General features: G+C 39.8%; 1 protein-coding gene across 1 annotated transcript; it reads right to left on the bottom strand.

The window, feature by feature from the left end:
* Window positions 1-8,548: 8,548 nt before the first annotated feature.
* Window positions 8,549-9,661, bottom strand: LOC131687900 (uncharacterized). Its single transcript, XM_058971990.1, has one exon. It carries the CDS (start codon window positions 9,659-9,661, stop codon window positions 8,549-8,551), a length of 1,113 nt encoding a protein of 370 aa, XP_058827973.1.
* Between the last annotated feature and the right edge of the window lie 6,469 nt (window positions 9,662-16,130).

Here is a 16,130-nt window from a genome sequence, read left to right as displayed (position 1 = left end):
ATCACTCGAATTTGAAGTAGCACCATACGCGTTGAGTTATATCTGCCTATGGCAAAACGAATCACTGGCGAGTAGAATCCGCATTTTATTTGCTATTATTGAACGTCGAATTTGTAATGTTATGAGAAACTTACAAATCATCGATATCTTAACCGGAAAGTAGGATAAATCGGTGGCTAACTCATGGGGAAGCAAAAAACTTAATGGTGACAGTTTCAAACTACCTTGCCCGTACTGCAAGGCAGTTTTATATGATTTATCACATGTATTAAATTAGCTATGGTAATTGGCCACAGCAGTACCACCAAATTTGTGATTTCAATATATGGGAATTGATAAATCGTCCCCGGGTACAACGCCCTTTTTAGTCAATGGTTGAAAAGCATCTCGTGGATCGCAACTATGCCAAAAATATAAATCGTGCTGCATTGAAATTTAATTATCATTTTATTTTATATTTTCGTTTAAAATATATATTGGCAAATCTTATCCCTAGAATGGTTTTGTGGGGTACATTTGTACCCCAGAGCTATTTGACTTATTGTTATTCCGCCACAGTTTATTTTACCTGCAAGCAATCTTTATCATCAATCAATTTTATTATTATTAAACTTCCATTAAAGCAGGTACAACCTATTTGTTGCATTTGACCAACTTAACAGTACCCGCTTAAAGTTTGTTAAAGTACAAAACCGTTTACGTAAATGTTTTGTCATATGTACATAATCCCGAAAACATTACAACTTTTTTAAAAGCAAAACATCGATACATAGTAAGCGAGAAACTTGTGTAAAATTTTGTGTTTTTAAAATAAAACTATCCAATTTAATAATTAACCGTTGTGTGTCCGACGCGGTACCCGGGTACCTTTTTAAGTTTCAATTAATTAAATTTCTATGTTTTATCTATAGCTGGAAATTGAAACTTTGTGACATCTTAGAACTTCACTAAGTCAAGCTTTTGGGTTAATAATATTGTTGATATAGTAAGGGTGGGAGTAAGGAGGGGCTCCTGAATTTTTTTACTACGTAACAGGCCGACGTTCGCAGTACCGACGCTTTTTGGCGAGAACCGGTACTACGGTACTGAAGCCCTCAGTACCGGTAGTATCGGTAAAGTACCGGTACTCGAATATTTTTTTAAACAAATCGAAAAAAGCTTCAAGCTGAAATTGAATGCTCAAACTGATTATCTTATTCTCAGATGATTGATTTGTGATGATCAAAAAACTTGTTTATTGTTTTTAATTGCTTCGGAATGGCAAGACTTATTTCACAGAAGATATTTTTCGTATAGGGCACCTTCTTTTATTTCGAAATCTAGGCCACTTTGAAATCAATAACTGCTAAGTGGTGCGACTTTCGTCGATTTGAACATGTATGTAAATGTATGAAACCCTATTAACAACAGTAAATCAAAGCGAGAAGGGCAGTAAATCCGAGCAGGTTAATCGCATTTCCTCTCTTGCTTTTCTGAAAATTTGTTCCGACCTTCATGTCGTTTGCCTACTATTCTCTAATGCATATCAAGGCTCCTTGCTTTCCTGTAAAGTATGGAGTTTTGCTGAATTTTCCGATCACCAATAATTACAAATCGCCCCATTTAAGGCAGTTCACCAAGTCTAAAACTGTTAGCTACTAAATCGCTGTTCGTTCTTTTATAGATAAAGGCTTAAGAGCAAACCAAATACAGACATGACTTAGACCATAGTCTTATTACGCGCTACCCTGTGAATAATGGAAACCAATCAGAATGTCGCTAATAAAACTTTAACTTCTAGAATTATTATGATGATGGCCCCACTTCATTCCCACATAAAGGTGTTATCTCAACGATTTATCTAGAAGGAAAATTAATATAATTAAACGTTATCTTGAAGACCGATATTTTGAAACCCCCAGATGCAGAGTTAACATATTTGTCATAAAAAATTGCATTGAACCGAAAATACCGGTACTGGCTTTTGTTCAGTACCGGTATTACGGTACCAAAAATGGGTCGGTATTCCCGGGATTTTCGGTACCGGTATTACCGGTACCACAACCCTAGTGGGTACCCGGGTACCCACAAAACTAAAATTCCCGTAACTAAGGTAATATCCAACCGATTTTGATACTTTTGGCCGTTTTGGATTCAGGAACTTATCCACTTTTGGACTTGGTAAAAATAAATCGGGTTACTTCATTCGGTTCTCGGGAATCCGGGTTTCCGGAAGCAGGTTCCAGTGCTGGGGTACTATTTGCGAACTTCAATGGAATACTAGCAATATGGGTATCAAAATTCTTGGAATTGCATCAGTAGGCTGTATCTCGTGGTTTTGGAACCATTTGGTGATTTGACCCCGGAACGGACATTCCGGAGTAGGTTCCCGTGGGGCCGTGAGTGGCCATTCGATTCCAATTCCATTTTTCAAATTGCCATAGGGTCCCATAACAATAAAAAACAGACTTCCGAGACAATTTGAAGAGTTGTGATACTCATATTGCTAGTACATTATTAAAATTTACAAATCATATCCTGGTACTGGAACATTACTCCGGAAAATCTGGATTACCAAAAACCAGATCCATTATTCCGGTTCTATTGTACAGAATCAAAAAGTGGACGAGTTCCTGAATCCAAAATATCTAAAAGTGTCCAAATCGGTTAAAGGAAGCCATAGTTATGAGCATTTCAATTTGTGGGTACCCGGGTACCCTCGTTGGCCTGTTAAAGGTGTTTTTTTGTTGGACACATAACTGTTAATTTAATGAAAATTAGGCATATTAGAGCGACTGTAGTTCTGGGGTACGAATGTATGCCAAAAAACCGGTTACTTAGAGAAAAAGTCATGAAACCGTTGTCGGGTTAGTGGACAATTATTATTCAATATGTAGCCACCATACTACCATCTCTCTGTCAATACGACCAATCAGGAGCGGATCAATAGATTGGTGTTTATTATTTCTACTTCCCGTAGATTTCTAGTCGCTTTGCTTTAGATACAATTTGCTGTACACTTCAGCCGAGTTTTACGCGTTTACTCAGACTGCGGCCTACGTATCGGTTTTAAAGTACCTGTCGAAATTAATATTTTGAAACAGAAAGTTGAACCAATATTTTACGATAAATTCCTATTAACTTGATTTATTACTAATTATCATGAAAAATAAATCGCAGAGATTTTAGATGTGAAACACGTATTGTTGAATGCTCTCTCACGAATATTCTTTTAAAAAATAAAATACGACGAATTCTAGCGATTTAAAGGGTTCGGGTCGGGTCCGGGTTTCGGGTCTAAAAACCCGAACCCGACCATCTCTAGTGCAGAGCTTCCCAAATCACGACGAACACCAGTAGAGTTATGCCAAAATGTGCGCCCCGAAACTCCGCACGACGCTGCTAGCTAAATAGCGGTGCTGTGTTATTGATGCCGAGACCCACAGGAACTACTAAACTGTTAGGAGCTGCGTCTAATCGAAAGCAATTGAGTCATGATGAAGGGTAAACTTCGGAAAACCAAAAGAAAGATGCAGGACGAAAAGGACATGGTTATGATGTAGATAAAAAGTTAAGTTCAGCTGGAAATGAGTCGGAATTCTTACTGGTTCTATTTCGTATTCCGGCTCCAGTGACTAGAGTCGGTTGTATCACTGGAGCCGGAATACGAATTAGAACCTGCCAGCATTCCGGCTGATTTTTCGGCTGAGCTAAACTGAGCTTTGACCTCCCGTTTAAAATCATACACATTAAACTCATATTTTATCTTCTATCGGAATCAGTAATTCGCTAAAAATTCAAAAGATTTTGAAAGAACTGATTTATTTATTAGTTAAGTTTAAGGAGCGGTTTAATTTTTTTGCTTAAGAGTCCGCCAAATATACCAGCTCTTGGAAGTTCTGAAACCAAGCCGAAGCAAACAGCTCTTGATCTTAGAAATTTGAGATAACACATAAAGCTTCCAACGCTTACAGAAACGCCAAAAATCTCATGTGACCTTGCAACCAGAAATTCAACTTAGTGCAGGACTCATTGGGAACCGGCAACTTTGTGATATTACGGAACTACTCCTAGCATCGAAAAGACTTCAATTCTCACCCAAGACCACATAGCTATCGCACTTATGTATCTATGAAACTGAGTAAACGAGCGATGAAGTTTGCAATAATTTTCGCAATATTTTTTTGAAATCTTTGCTATTGGAATTTCCGTGTCGTGCAACCCAATCACGTACGTTGTTTATTCTTGTATCAACTTTACATTTACGAACAACACCATTTATTGTAAATAAAACTGAATGGGACTGACAGGACCATAGCGTAGACTTTTGGCATAATATAGTTGGTAGTTGGGGCTTGAGATTTTTCCAAGACATTTCTCTAACCCGACAAAGAGTCGAATGACCCTTAGGTTAAAACCTCTAGATCCAAAATAAAAAAATATAAAACAGATCAAGATTTTAGCGCCTTCCTATTGTCGGTATCCTTAGCGGGGGCCAACCCTGCCAATCGCACGCTACGGGCCTGGTTTCGGGTTCTTAGTGCACGGGATTGCACGTAAAAATTGAATTTTGTTAAAAATTCAACTTTCAACTAAATGACGACGATTCGATAGAGTATCGTTTACAAGCGAAACCATAGCAATATCCCGGCGCTCCTCTAGTGTTTGAATGTTGCATCATGTTGCAGTTTTCTCTGACGATCCAATATACCCAGATTTGAACAAAAAAATCATGACTGTAATTACTGTTCACGAATCCAATGACCCCCTCAAGAATGTCTAACAAAAACACTTCACCGATGCAGTTCATTCAGAGCACTTGAACCGTAACTGATGCAAGCAGACGCAAAGAAAAATACTCCACTTCGTTTCACCCGCATTATCATCATCGCCATCGGGAAAGTCCTTCCGGATAAGCATCAATGATCTGATAGCGACGACAAATGGCGACGCTCTCCGACGCGTTCGAGTGAAGGGAACTAGATCGTAGGCAGTCACACCAGCAAACGGACAACTTTCTGTTCCTGATGGGAACGATAAAAAAATATACGAGGACACTTCTTATGGGGTGGCCCGAGAGAGTGAAAAGACAGACTTCGATGTGCTCCAATAAACGATCTCGTTCGTTTCCGTTGCATGAGATAAAACGTGAAACATCAATTTTGTACAAACAATTTATTTCGAATCGGTGTCCAGCACGCTTGGACACGCTTAATCCTAGGGATAATGTGGGCTCAATGACTTTTTCTCCGGATTATGGAGGGGGTGAAAATGAGTTTTGATTTATTTTCCTTCGGCCGATACATTAATGTCATAAAAATACAATCTTTCGGGTGACTTTTTTCGTATTAGGTTTGAGCTCTTTTGGCCACATCTTCGCCATATGAAAGAGTGTAATGGGGTAAAATAAGTCCTTGCTTAGGGCTAACAGTTTTATAACTTTATGGGAATTTTTAGTTTTTTGCATCTTTGGATAAATGTTAGTAACTACAGCTTCATTGGATTCTGTAGAAGTAGAGCACGTTAATTTTATTATGCTTATATACATACAAAGTACGTATCTAGTGTTTTTTACAGGATTGTCCGTTTCGAGATAGATGATGTAAGCCATTCCCGATAAAAAGAACAAACACCCATGGTGGGAATATGATCACCATCAATATACAAGAATAGAGTTGTCGTTGTGTATCTGTTAAAAAGACGCTAATGCCTGGTCAAGCTGTTCTATAGGACGGTATTATATACCGTTCCTTTATGTATGTTCAATGACATTGTTCATCCTACCAATTAGAGAAAACGTGACAGACAATTCTATCCATAAGATCAGAGTACTCGCCAACGTTTTTTGTGGGACTCGTACTTTAATCAACGTCATGGGTAGGTATCGAGTTTTAGTGACTGAGATGACTGACTGTTCAATGAGGGGCTACTAGCTTTCACCTGATAAAAGACATTCGGTAACTGAGGCAAGAATTGATCTACAGGATGCGTGCTTCCATGTTGCAAGAGGCGAACAAAAACGGTCTCCTTCATGTCCTTCACTTTTCCGATGTTCTAGTTTTTTAACATTGTATTAGATTAGTAAATAATATATTTCCTCGAAATAATGTATTTAGTGCTTTTTCTTTTTCTGCTTCAACTTCATAAAAAATAACTGAATTAAAAAGTTTTCTAGATGGACTTTCGCTACTTGCAATTTTATAATAGCCCTAAAACGTTTATTCAAACACACGTAGCTGCTGGTTTCTGTCTTCTTTCGTAACACCTTTCATGTATATATTGATTAACTGTGCAATTTCATCCCCTGATTGCGAATCCGTTAGTCCCGATTACTAACGGATTCGCAATCAGGGGTGGTCGGATAAGCTTAAACTATGATGACTTACCGTTTAGTGGGCTAAAAATTTCTTTGATATTGCGTAGCAAGCACTTGAGCAGGAGTTTGATATGCATCACGACGATTTTATTTTACAAATCTGTTAGCCTTTGAGTCATTCGCCTCTTTTCAAAAACTTTCTTTTTAGTTAAATTTATAAACCGAATCCAGGTGATCTGTGTACAAGGCAATTGATTTACCAACCACGCTATGCCCGTGCGATTTTTTTATCGTACATATTCTGAAGCTGTTTAAACTCGAGATTACAGGAATCAAATATATATTTTTTGTAAATTGAGTGAGAATGAACTATTTCACCCCAGTTCCCCCTACAATCTCAACACTGATACAGTTTGTCTTTGATGAAGCGTTTGCACTTTGTTTATGACAGCGCCAGCTCATCTTAATGATAAAGATCAGACAGTGAAGTGTACTGGGTATGCTGCGGAAGCTGCGCCACGGGTCAGGGAAAGGGCGACATTCTCATAAAAAACACCCGCCAGGGAGATTGTATTGAGATGTCTGCAAGTGTCTATGAAAAGGACGCAACATGAGGAAAATCTTTCAGCTCAGTGGAAAAGAAAAAAATGGAACGTTGAGCTGTGTCATCCTGTTTTATTGACATCATATATAATCGGTCGCCTCTCATAAGTGTCCCGCAGGATGACAGTGGGTGGCAGCTTATAGATCGATGGAGACCTGTTTTGATGTTAGGTTTCTGCTTGGATTATTTTTATTATTTTAATGATTTAAGGTTGGATGTGCGGTTGGGATCCAGCGTCGGATTGAACCATTCCTTCTCGAAAGCCCACGTTTTAGCGTTCGACCAGGACGGGACCATAATCCACATAGACGGTAATGCAGAAAATTAAGTGATTTATAGCCCTGCGCTGCTTATAGGGATTTGTTTGTAAGTTTAAGATAAACTGTCATTCAAGAGGTAACCACCACAGATTCAATCAGCTCTGTTTGGGCACATAACTAATGAGATGTGTTTTCACCACCAAAACTCATATTTTCCTGAACGCTGGGAAAATATTATTTTTCATCATGATACGCTTCAATTGTGGTTCGTTGCGCCAATTTCGTCAAACGTTGCCTACAACACTGTGGCGGAGATACACATTCCCAATAAGCATCGTTTGGGATGCTTTTGTGTGTAAAATACGCGAATGGTGATGCATCATTTACGCACCGGTTCAGCTTCATATAGCTATTCAAAACATCCAAAATTTGCCTTCCGGTGGTAGTCCGTCAAGCCATCAGCCGACATATGTAACATGAGCTACATTTTTCACATCATCAGTCATTTATCGTCAGTTACACGAGCCCAAAATCGTTTGTTTGCATAATATTACCAATTCATCGAAAAAGCAGAAATCACAACAGATCGCACATACGGTGTGGCAGATAAAATATTTGACAAGAGAATCGACTTTATCTAGTAGGTTCGGGGAAGTATCATTTTCACGTGTGACTTGTTTGGGAAATTACACGTGTTTATGGTTTTCTGCTAGGTAGGTTTTTGCGTCATGAAAAAATTCTCAAAGTTTTTGAATGAATCCGAAAGAAAACGTATTTTGAAATATTTTTGCGATTTTTTTGTCGTGACTAGCGACTTTCAATGCCGTGTTAGCTTTGGAACGTTTACACTATCACTATGCTATGGAATATTGAAACAACACCAGAAAAGTTTAGCATCACCTACTACTAGTTTTTACCTGATAAAAGATATACACTGAGAGGTAAATTTGCAACGAATACGCTTTGTTGGTGATCCAACAAATGATAGACCGAGATATTTCCGGCTCCGTATTCAAATTTATTGAATAAAAAGTTCGTTTAGTGATTCTCGGTCTGCTTGCCAATTTTATCGGTTATCTGGCCTACACCTATTCTTCGTCCAGGAAACTGCGGATGCTAACAAAATCATAGATTTAAGTAGATTTAGGTAGATTTAAGTACATTTAAGTAAATTTAAGTAGCTTTAAGATTTCAATTCAGATTCCAATTTAGTTACCTTTACGCTCTCGATTAGTTCACGGTAATGATTGTTTTTATGATAGGTTAATTCCATTTAGCATTAATTTTAGGTTAGTTTTATATATCGCTACGTAGTTGCAAGCCTGATTTTCAAGCTCATTTTACTTCCCTTCATAATCCTCCAAATGTCAATTTGTCTCATGGTTGAGTTCATGTTGGTTGTTGCCCCGTTTTCCCAAAGGTTTGTGTTGCTCGACATTGCGCAGGTAACACTCCCCCCGGAGTGCGACCAGATCCTCCTTGGTCTGCACTAGCATCAACGCCAATGTCGAGTACCGCCAACTTCACCGCTGGACGTTCATATATCCCGTTAACTGTTTGAACTGTAGCTCGTCTCACCTGTCCGTCTTTGGAGTAACTTACAGCAATCACCCTCCCCTTTGGCCAGCTGTTCCTTGGAGACTTCGAGTCAACAATAATCACCATGTCGCCAACTGCAATCGGTTTAACGAGGTTGAACCACTTGGTCCTTCGAGTCAGAGTTGGAAGGTAATCGGCAAGCCAACGGTGCCAGAATATATTGGCCATCGTTTGTGACATCTGCCAGCTACGCTTCAGTACAGTGGAAGTATCGTCGAAGAGAGCGAGAGGCTTTAGTCCATCAGAAGACCCCAGTAGAAAATGATTTGGCGTGAGAACGGATGCATTTTCATCATCGAGTGGGATGTGCGTTAGCGGCCTTGAGTTGATAGTGTTCTCTATTTCTACCAACGCGTTCCTCAACACCTCGTCAGTTGGTAATGTAGGTAATTTCATCTGTTGGAGGTTATTTTTAACTGTTCGAATCATCCGCTCCCACGCCCCACCCATATGCGGAGAGGCTGGGGGAATGAATTTCCATGCTGTGTTTGGAGATACTATTTCGGCAATTAGTTTTTCTTTGTTTATTTTTTGCAATTCATTGGTGAGTTCCTTGGATGCACCTTGGAAGTTTGTACCTCTTTCGCTATGAATTTCTACAGGAACACCACATCTGGCCATGAAGCATCTTGGGGCCATGATGCACGAGTCGGTACTCAACGAGTATGCGAGTTCGATGTGAATCGCACGAACCGTTAAGCAGGTTATCAGTACTCCCCATCTTTTTTCCATTCGTCGTCCTAGTGATACAGTCATTGGGCCAAAGTAGTCTATTCCTACGTAAGCAAATGGCCTAGTGAATGCAGCGAGTCTGGCTGCAGGAAGATCTCCCATCGCGGTAGCACACGGGGCGGCACGTTCTAACTTACAGCGTTGGCAGTTTCCTTGAAGTTTCCTGTACATTGTTCGAAGTTTTGGTATGTTAAAACGAAGCCGAAGCTTATTGATGGCTGTCTCGTTATTGCGATGGAGGAGATTTTGGTGGTAGTACTGAACGATAAGCTGGGTGATATGATGTGTTGGAGAAAGTATTATTGGGTTGTGAGATTCTAAGTCGGTGTTTGGACAAGCACTGGTCCGACCCCGGTTACGCATAACTTTCTCGTCATCTAGGTAGGGAGATTCACGAAGTAGCCGACTCTTTGCTGGGAGCCTCGGGTGTATGTTACCATTTGTTGTTTTTAGGACTGCGAATTCCTCTGGATACGCTTCTTTTTGAACTTGTTGAAATAGAACATTCTCGGCTTGCAACAACTGTTCCTGCGTTAGTGGATAAATTCTGCAAACGTAGTATGAGGGCTGTCACTCTACGTAATCGTACCCAGCTGGAGAATTTTGTGACGTCAATGATCCATATGGTTGCTTTTGCATGCAGCAGTAAATGAGGTCGAATTTCTTCATCAGTGCTACCCAAACTCGCTGGCATTGCAGGCCACTCATTTGTTGGTCGATATACAAATTCGGGACCTTTAAACCACCTGCTAGTCTCTGACACGTCAGGATATCGTTGCCATTTCGTACCGTCATCTGCTACGTTTTGCTTTGTTAGTACCCATCTCCACTCGCTCAGATCTGTGCTCTCTAGGATTTCGCTTACCCGAAATGCGACGAATTGGCTGTACCTCCTGTGGTCGGAATGCAACCAGCATAGCAAGTCTCTGGAGTCCGTCCAGAATAAACGTTTAGTTACTTTAATCGTAAGGGATTTTTGAATGCTGTTAGCCAGGCGAGCCCCAAGAACTCCTGCTTGTAGTTCCGCGATCGGCATCGATAGAAACTTTAGCGGGGCCACGCGCGTTTTAGAGTCTGCAAGAGTGCATTCCACAATTCCAGCATGCTCAAATCGTAGATATACTACTGCTGAAAAGTCGCTTTCGCTTGCATCAACAAATGTGTGCATTTCAATTTGGGTGTCATTAGATATGGGTATCGAGGTTCGAAAACATCTGGGAATCTGGACCTTCTCCACACTCGGAAGGATCTTCAACCACAGAAACCATTTGCGTAGTAGCTAGCCGTCGATCATCTCGTCCCATCCGATTCCCGACCTCCACATCTCTTGCAATAGCACCTTTAGATACATGAGCACGTGTCCAATTAGGCCCAGTGGATCATAGAGCATCATGAGGGTTTGAAGTACTTCTCGTTTGGTCGGTCTTCGTGTACCAGTTAGCAAGTCAGGATCATGTTGAGATGATAGCCGGAATGTGAATTTGTCATTCCCAAGACCTTTTCAGTTGTCATTCCGGAGCCAAGGTCCAAGTTTTGTCCACTACTTTCTCTCCGCGCAGCGATTCGAGTACTAACGGTGAATTTGACAGCCAGTTCCTCATCTCAAATCCTCCTAGGCTGTGAATCTTTTTAACATCACGAGCGAGTTGAATAGCTTCGCTTTCTGTTTCAACGCTCGTTAGCATGTCGTCTACATAATGTCTTCGAATGATCGCGTCGGCCGCCAGTGGATATTGCGACTCGTACTTCATGGCGTTCATGTTCTTAATAAACTGCGCACTACTCGGTGAACAGCAGGCTCCGAATGTCATGACGCGCATTAAAAACACACTGGGTTCGGTTTGGGATTTATCATCCTTCCAAAAGAAGCGCTGACAGTGCTGATCCTCCTCCAGAATTAAAACCTGGTGGTACATGTCGCGAATGTCGCCGCTGATACCGATCTGAAATTCTCGAAACTTGTGCAAGACTGACGGAAGTGATGCTAGTTGGTCTGGTCCAACCAGTAGCATGGAATTTAGTGAGATACCGTAAGACGTTGCTGCTGCATCCCAAACTATACGGACCTTATTCGGTTTGTTATGATTGAATACAAGGAACGTTGGTAAGTACCAAACACGGGAACGTTTAATAGAAAGCTCTGCAGTAGAAAGCTTGCGGATATAGTTTTTATCCAAGTACGCCTGGATATTAGCATCTAACACCCTAGCCAACGACTCATTTTTAGCTAGTCTCCGCTCCAAACATTTCCACCTTCTCATGGCCATCGCTTTACTATCCGGCAGCCTAACGTCCTCATACCTCCACAGGAGCCCTGTCTCGTAACGTCCTTCTTTCTCAACCGACAATTGTTTTAGTAGATCCTGGGCTCGTTGGTTCTCTGCTGATTGTAGAATAGTGGTAGGCTCTCTCACGCCCATGCTGTCCAGCGAGAAGTAATTCTTCATAGCCCTGTGGAGTTCATCGTCCTTTTCGCAAGCGCACTTATTTACACGAATGGAGTGGTGGTTCACCAAGTAGTTGGGGGTATGGCTATCACTGCAGCTTCCATACACTGTCCATCCGTGTCGTGTTTTGACCGCTACCGGTTGGTTCTGTGTACCTTCTCGACTCTTCATCACATGACCAAGGCTGGTGTGATCCAGGCCTATGAGGATTCGTGGGATTGCATGACGGTACGTTGTTATAGGCAACCCCCTAAGATGCTCGTACTTCTGTTGTAGTTTCTCTATAATCATCGTCTGGTGAGGTAGTTTAAGTTCCTTCACGGTACGTACACCAGAAAGCCGGTGCTTAGAGTGTGAGTTGGCGGCTGCTGAGATATCGAGATCGACTTTACGAGAATTCTCTTCGAAGCGTCGCGTTCCTCCTGTCCACTTGAGGCAAAGAGATCTCTGAGGTCCTTCCAAACTTAACTCACTAGCCAGTCCTTCCTCGATCAGGGTTAGCTCTGATCCATCGTACAGAAAGGCATACGTTTCCACTTTCGCGTAGGGCCCGTACAATGTTACTGGAACGATCCTAAAGAGGACTTCATTAGAGTGTGCCTGATGTAGATTGCAGACCTGCTCAGTTTGTGGATGTATCACGTTCAGTTGGGGGATTGTTTGGCCTGTCGTTTGATTCCAATTGTGTAGAAGTGGGTGATGTTTGTATTTACAACCATTTTGCCCACATTCCTTCTGCTGCCGGCAGTTACCATTGTGACGGCGAAGACACCTTTTGTACAGACGTTGGTTTTTCACTACTGCCCACTTCGCGTCATGACTCAACTCGTTAAAAAACTTTCTCTTTACGATAGATACGCAGCTTCCCCTACAGATTCTAACTAGGTATCCAGATCATGGATGCCAACGCGTGAACGAATCATTTTGCTTTTTTCAGCCGATCAAAACAAACGTAAACATCACGCACATGAAAGAAACTCATCAGCTGTTAGTAGAAGAGCATCCAGAATTGCGCACGCAGGAAATAACCATGCGAAGGTTAACAACTGGAATCTCAAGTTTCACATCACACATTGCTTCCTCCCGATCCGAATTGTATGTGCAAATGATAATAAAATATCTCCAATCAACAATTAGTTGAATAACTTGAAATAATTGATTACTTATACCTGAAATTGCTTAACAATATATTTTCAAGTTCATGTTTTGGTTTGGCCGCACTGGTGATTCTTTTCTGTATGATGGATGCAAAAAGTTTGTTTTGATTGTGGTAGTGTATCGGCAAAACATGGCAATAATGTGAACCCTCGTATTAAATATTGTTCTAATATAACACTAGGCCTATCCTAGTGTTTGACGAGTGATTTTAAAGTGAAATAATCGTAAAAAGGTTCTCCAGCTAAAATAAAGGTATGTATCAGTGCAATGTTTAATATATTTGTGCCTGAATAACGAGATATGAGGCGGTAAATGCTGGCTCGTAAGTGTTTATATTGCTAGGCGCCGTTGCATCCTGTTTCGGTTAACTACGTGAGTGAGGCGAATTAGCAGATATTTCAATAAGGTTATTTTGTTTTAATTAAAAGTTGTATTTAGAGGATAGTTCTAAATACATATGTGCACAAGAAATAAAGAATATAACTTGAGCTTATTTTTGCACACCTGCTTCAACCAAATCAATATTGTCATTATCTCATATGCTTGGTTCGAAACCATGGGGTACGAAATAGGGTCACAATAGGCTCTACTGCCATAATAGGCACATCACCCTAGTTGTTTTTAAAAAATATTGAAAATTGTTGAAGTTATTGCCCCACCCCCGCTGCGCATTTTTGTTGCAAAGTCTTGCGGTGAACACTCTCCCAGATGAACCGCTAAACTAAAATAAATAAGTAAGAACATTTTTGGAGAAAAATTTATTGTGGTGTATGGTTTGACCGCCCCCAAAAAAAATTTCCGCTAAAGCACATTGTTGACAAAAAACTGATGGTTGAAGTGTTCAAAATTTTAAACTAAAATTCATTGTAAAGACTCGAAAATTTTTGGATGTAAAATGAATGGTTCAAGTACACGAAAACGTAAATACGAGCAATTTAAAAAAATGTGGAAAACGGTACAGTAGTTTTTGAAATATCACGTTCACCGCAACAGTTCTTTTCATGAAACTACAACCAGCATGCTGCTAACGGCTGTAGTTTGAAATCTAGTGCTTCGATCTTTTCGCACAGATCTTTTCGATAGTACAGTAAGATTCCGTTTTTGGCTCGTTCCGTTTTTGGCATGCCTAATTTTTGGCAACAAAAAAAAATCCGTTTTTGGCAACAAATGGGTTCCATTTTTGGCAACATTGTTTTTGTTCATAGTAAATCTTTAAAAAATGCTCAATACATATTTTGTTGTAATAATGGATATCACTTTTGACTTTATTTCCAAACATAGGAGTCATATTTACTATATTTTAAGGAAGGCGCGCATAGCGAATAAAATTGAATTTGCTGATTCTTTTGTATTATTTCATTCCATTTCACATATTCTTATATAATTAATGTTCTTGTAACATTTATGAAGTCACAAGTCCATTTTTGGCACGGTTTCAGTTTTGGCAACTGAAAAAAAAAATATATTGTTGCCAAAAATGGAGTCCTACTGTATGTACTTTTAGAGTATGTAATTTTTTCCGATTTTATTAACTTTGTATATAACCCCTGAACGGCCTAAATTCTATTGTACTGCATTCCGGCTATGTCTCTGACATTAACTTATCATTTTATCAAATTAAAATTGTATCAGTAGGTATTGACAGTAGTATTGATCGCAAACGGACTGACAGCCCTAAGTGAATTCGCGACATATCGCTTGTGCCCCAGACATTTTCCCTTCCATCTTGTGTCAAATAAATTGAATTTATTCCGAACCCAAGTAGCAATTGCAACTTGTTGAAAGTTTTAAATGTTGCACAACTGCTACTCAATATTATTTATTGTTGGATATATTTGAAATGAATTTCCACGGGTTTTTAAACTGATTGTGTAACTATGTAACTATAGAGCTGGCCAATAGTGTTAAGTATGCAGACATCAATAACAGTTGTGAAACTAATCAGAAACTTTGCTAACTTGCACAAACAGTCTACCAAGCTGCAAATGCCTCTTTGTTTGCCATTCCACCCTAAAACAGAACTGTCCAACTACCCAGTGCTCGACAAATGGCACAGCTATTGTTTTCATTATTTTGCTGCAATTAAGAACATGTTGCACAACATACAAACAAAGTGCGCTTTTTCCATAACATAGTTGTTACCAAGAGAGTTAAAAATACTATACAGTAACAAAGCGTGCTACTTGGGAACCGATACTAATACATTTTCAAAGTGAGACTATTACTTGATATTTACCCCTTCATGCCCATGTTGTTTATAAACAACAACATTTGTAATGAGTAATTACTTTTGTTTTAGGCAAGATTTACTCACAACAATAAGTAAGGCTAGTAACTGATATTATTACCTTTCATTTGAGTATTAACAGTTTTTTTATCTATAGTCGCGAAGTTACCGCTATTAGTTTGATAGAATTGCGGTAGCGCAGTGCTGTCAGGGCCATTTTCAGTTAGAGGTGAAAATTGATTTTATATATATCTTCTATATTTTGCAATATAATTGCAAACTGAAAAGCGTACCAACTAGGACTGTCTTCGATTATCTTTACCATTTATGTGTACTACTGGCATTATTCTAGGAAAATTGTATTAAGCATCGGAAGGAAACAAAATAGAGCAGCTTCTAGCACAGCGAGAAAAGCACTCATCTTGTCCAAAACATGTTTTTAGTGTTTCTTGACCTCAACAATCTTACATAAAAATACTTTTATAGCCTTATATGCGCTAGGAAAAAGTTGGGCATGAAAGGGATAAAACATCCTCCCGGTCATTATGCAATATTAATTCCCAAAAGGGAAAATTGGATTGAACCAATTTGCGCATTAAGGGCACAGAACCCTAACTTAAATTAAGCTTGGTTTTTTGTGTGTGAGTGCTAACTTGGGTACTAGTTTAGAAACATCGTCTAGCTAGACACTCAGTTGGCGCCTGACGTTACTGACGAGATGAATCCGAAAAAACAAAAAAAAAATCAAACTTAATCCTCCCGGTCATTTCGCAGAGGTGTTTCGTTGAAAAGATGCTAGAGTCCTGCA

Source organism: Topomyia yanbarensis, chromosome 3, assembly GCF_030247195.1.
Source record: "Topomyia yanbarensis strain Yona2022 chromosome 3, ASM3024719v1, whole genome shotgun sequence".
NCBI classification, from domain to species: domain Eukaryota; kingdom Metazoa; phylum Arthropoda; class Insecta; order Diptera; family Culicidae; genus Topomyia; species Topomyia yanbarensis.
This window is presented reverse-complemented; position numbering and strand designations above follow the sequence as displayed.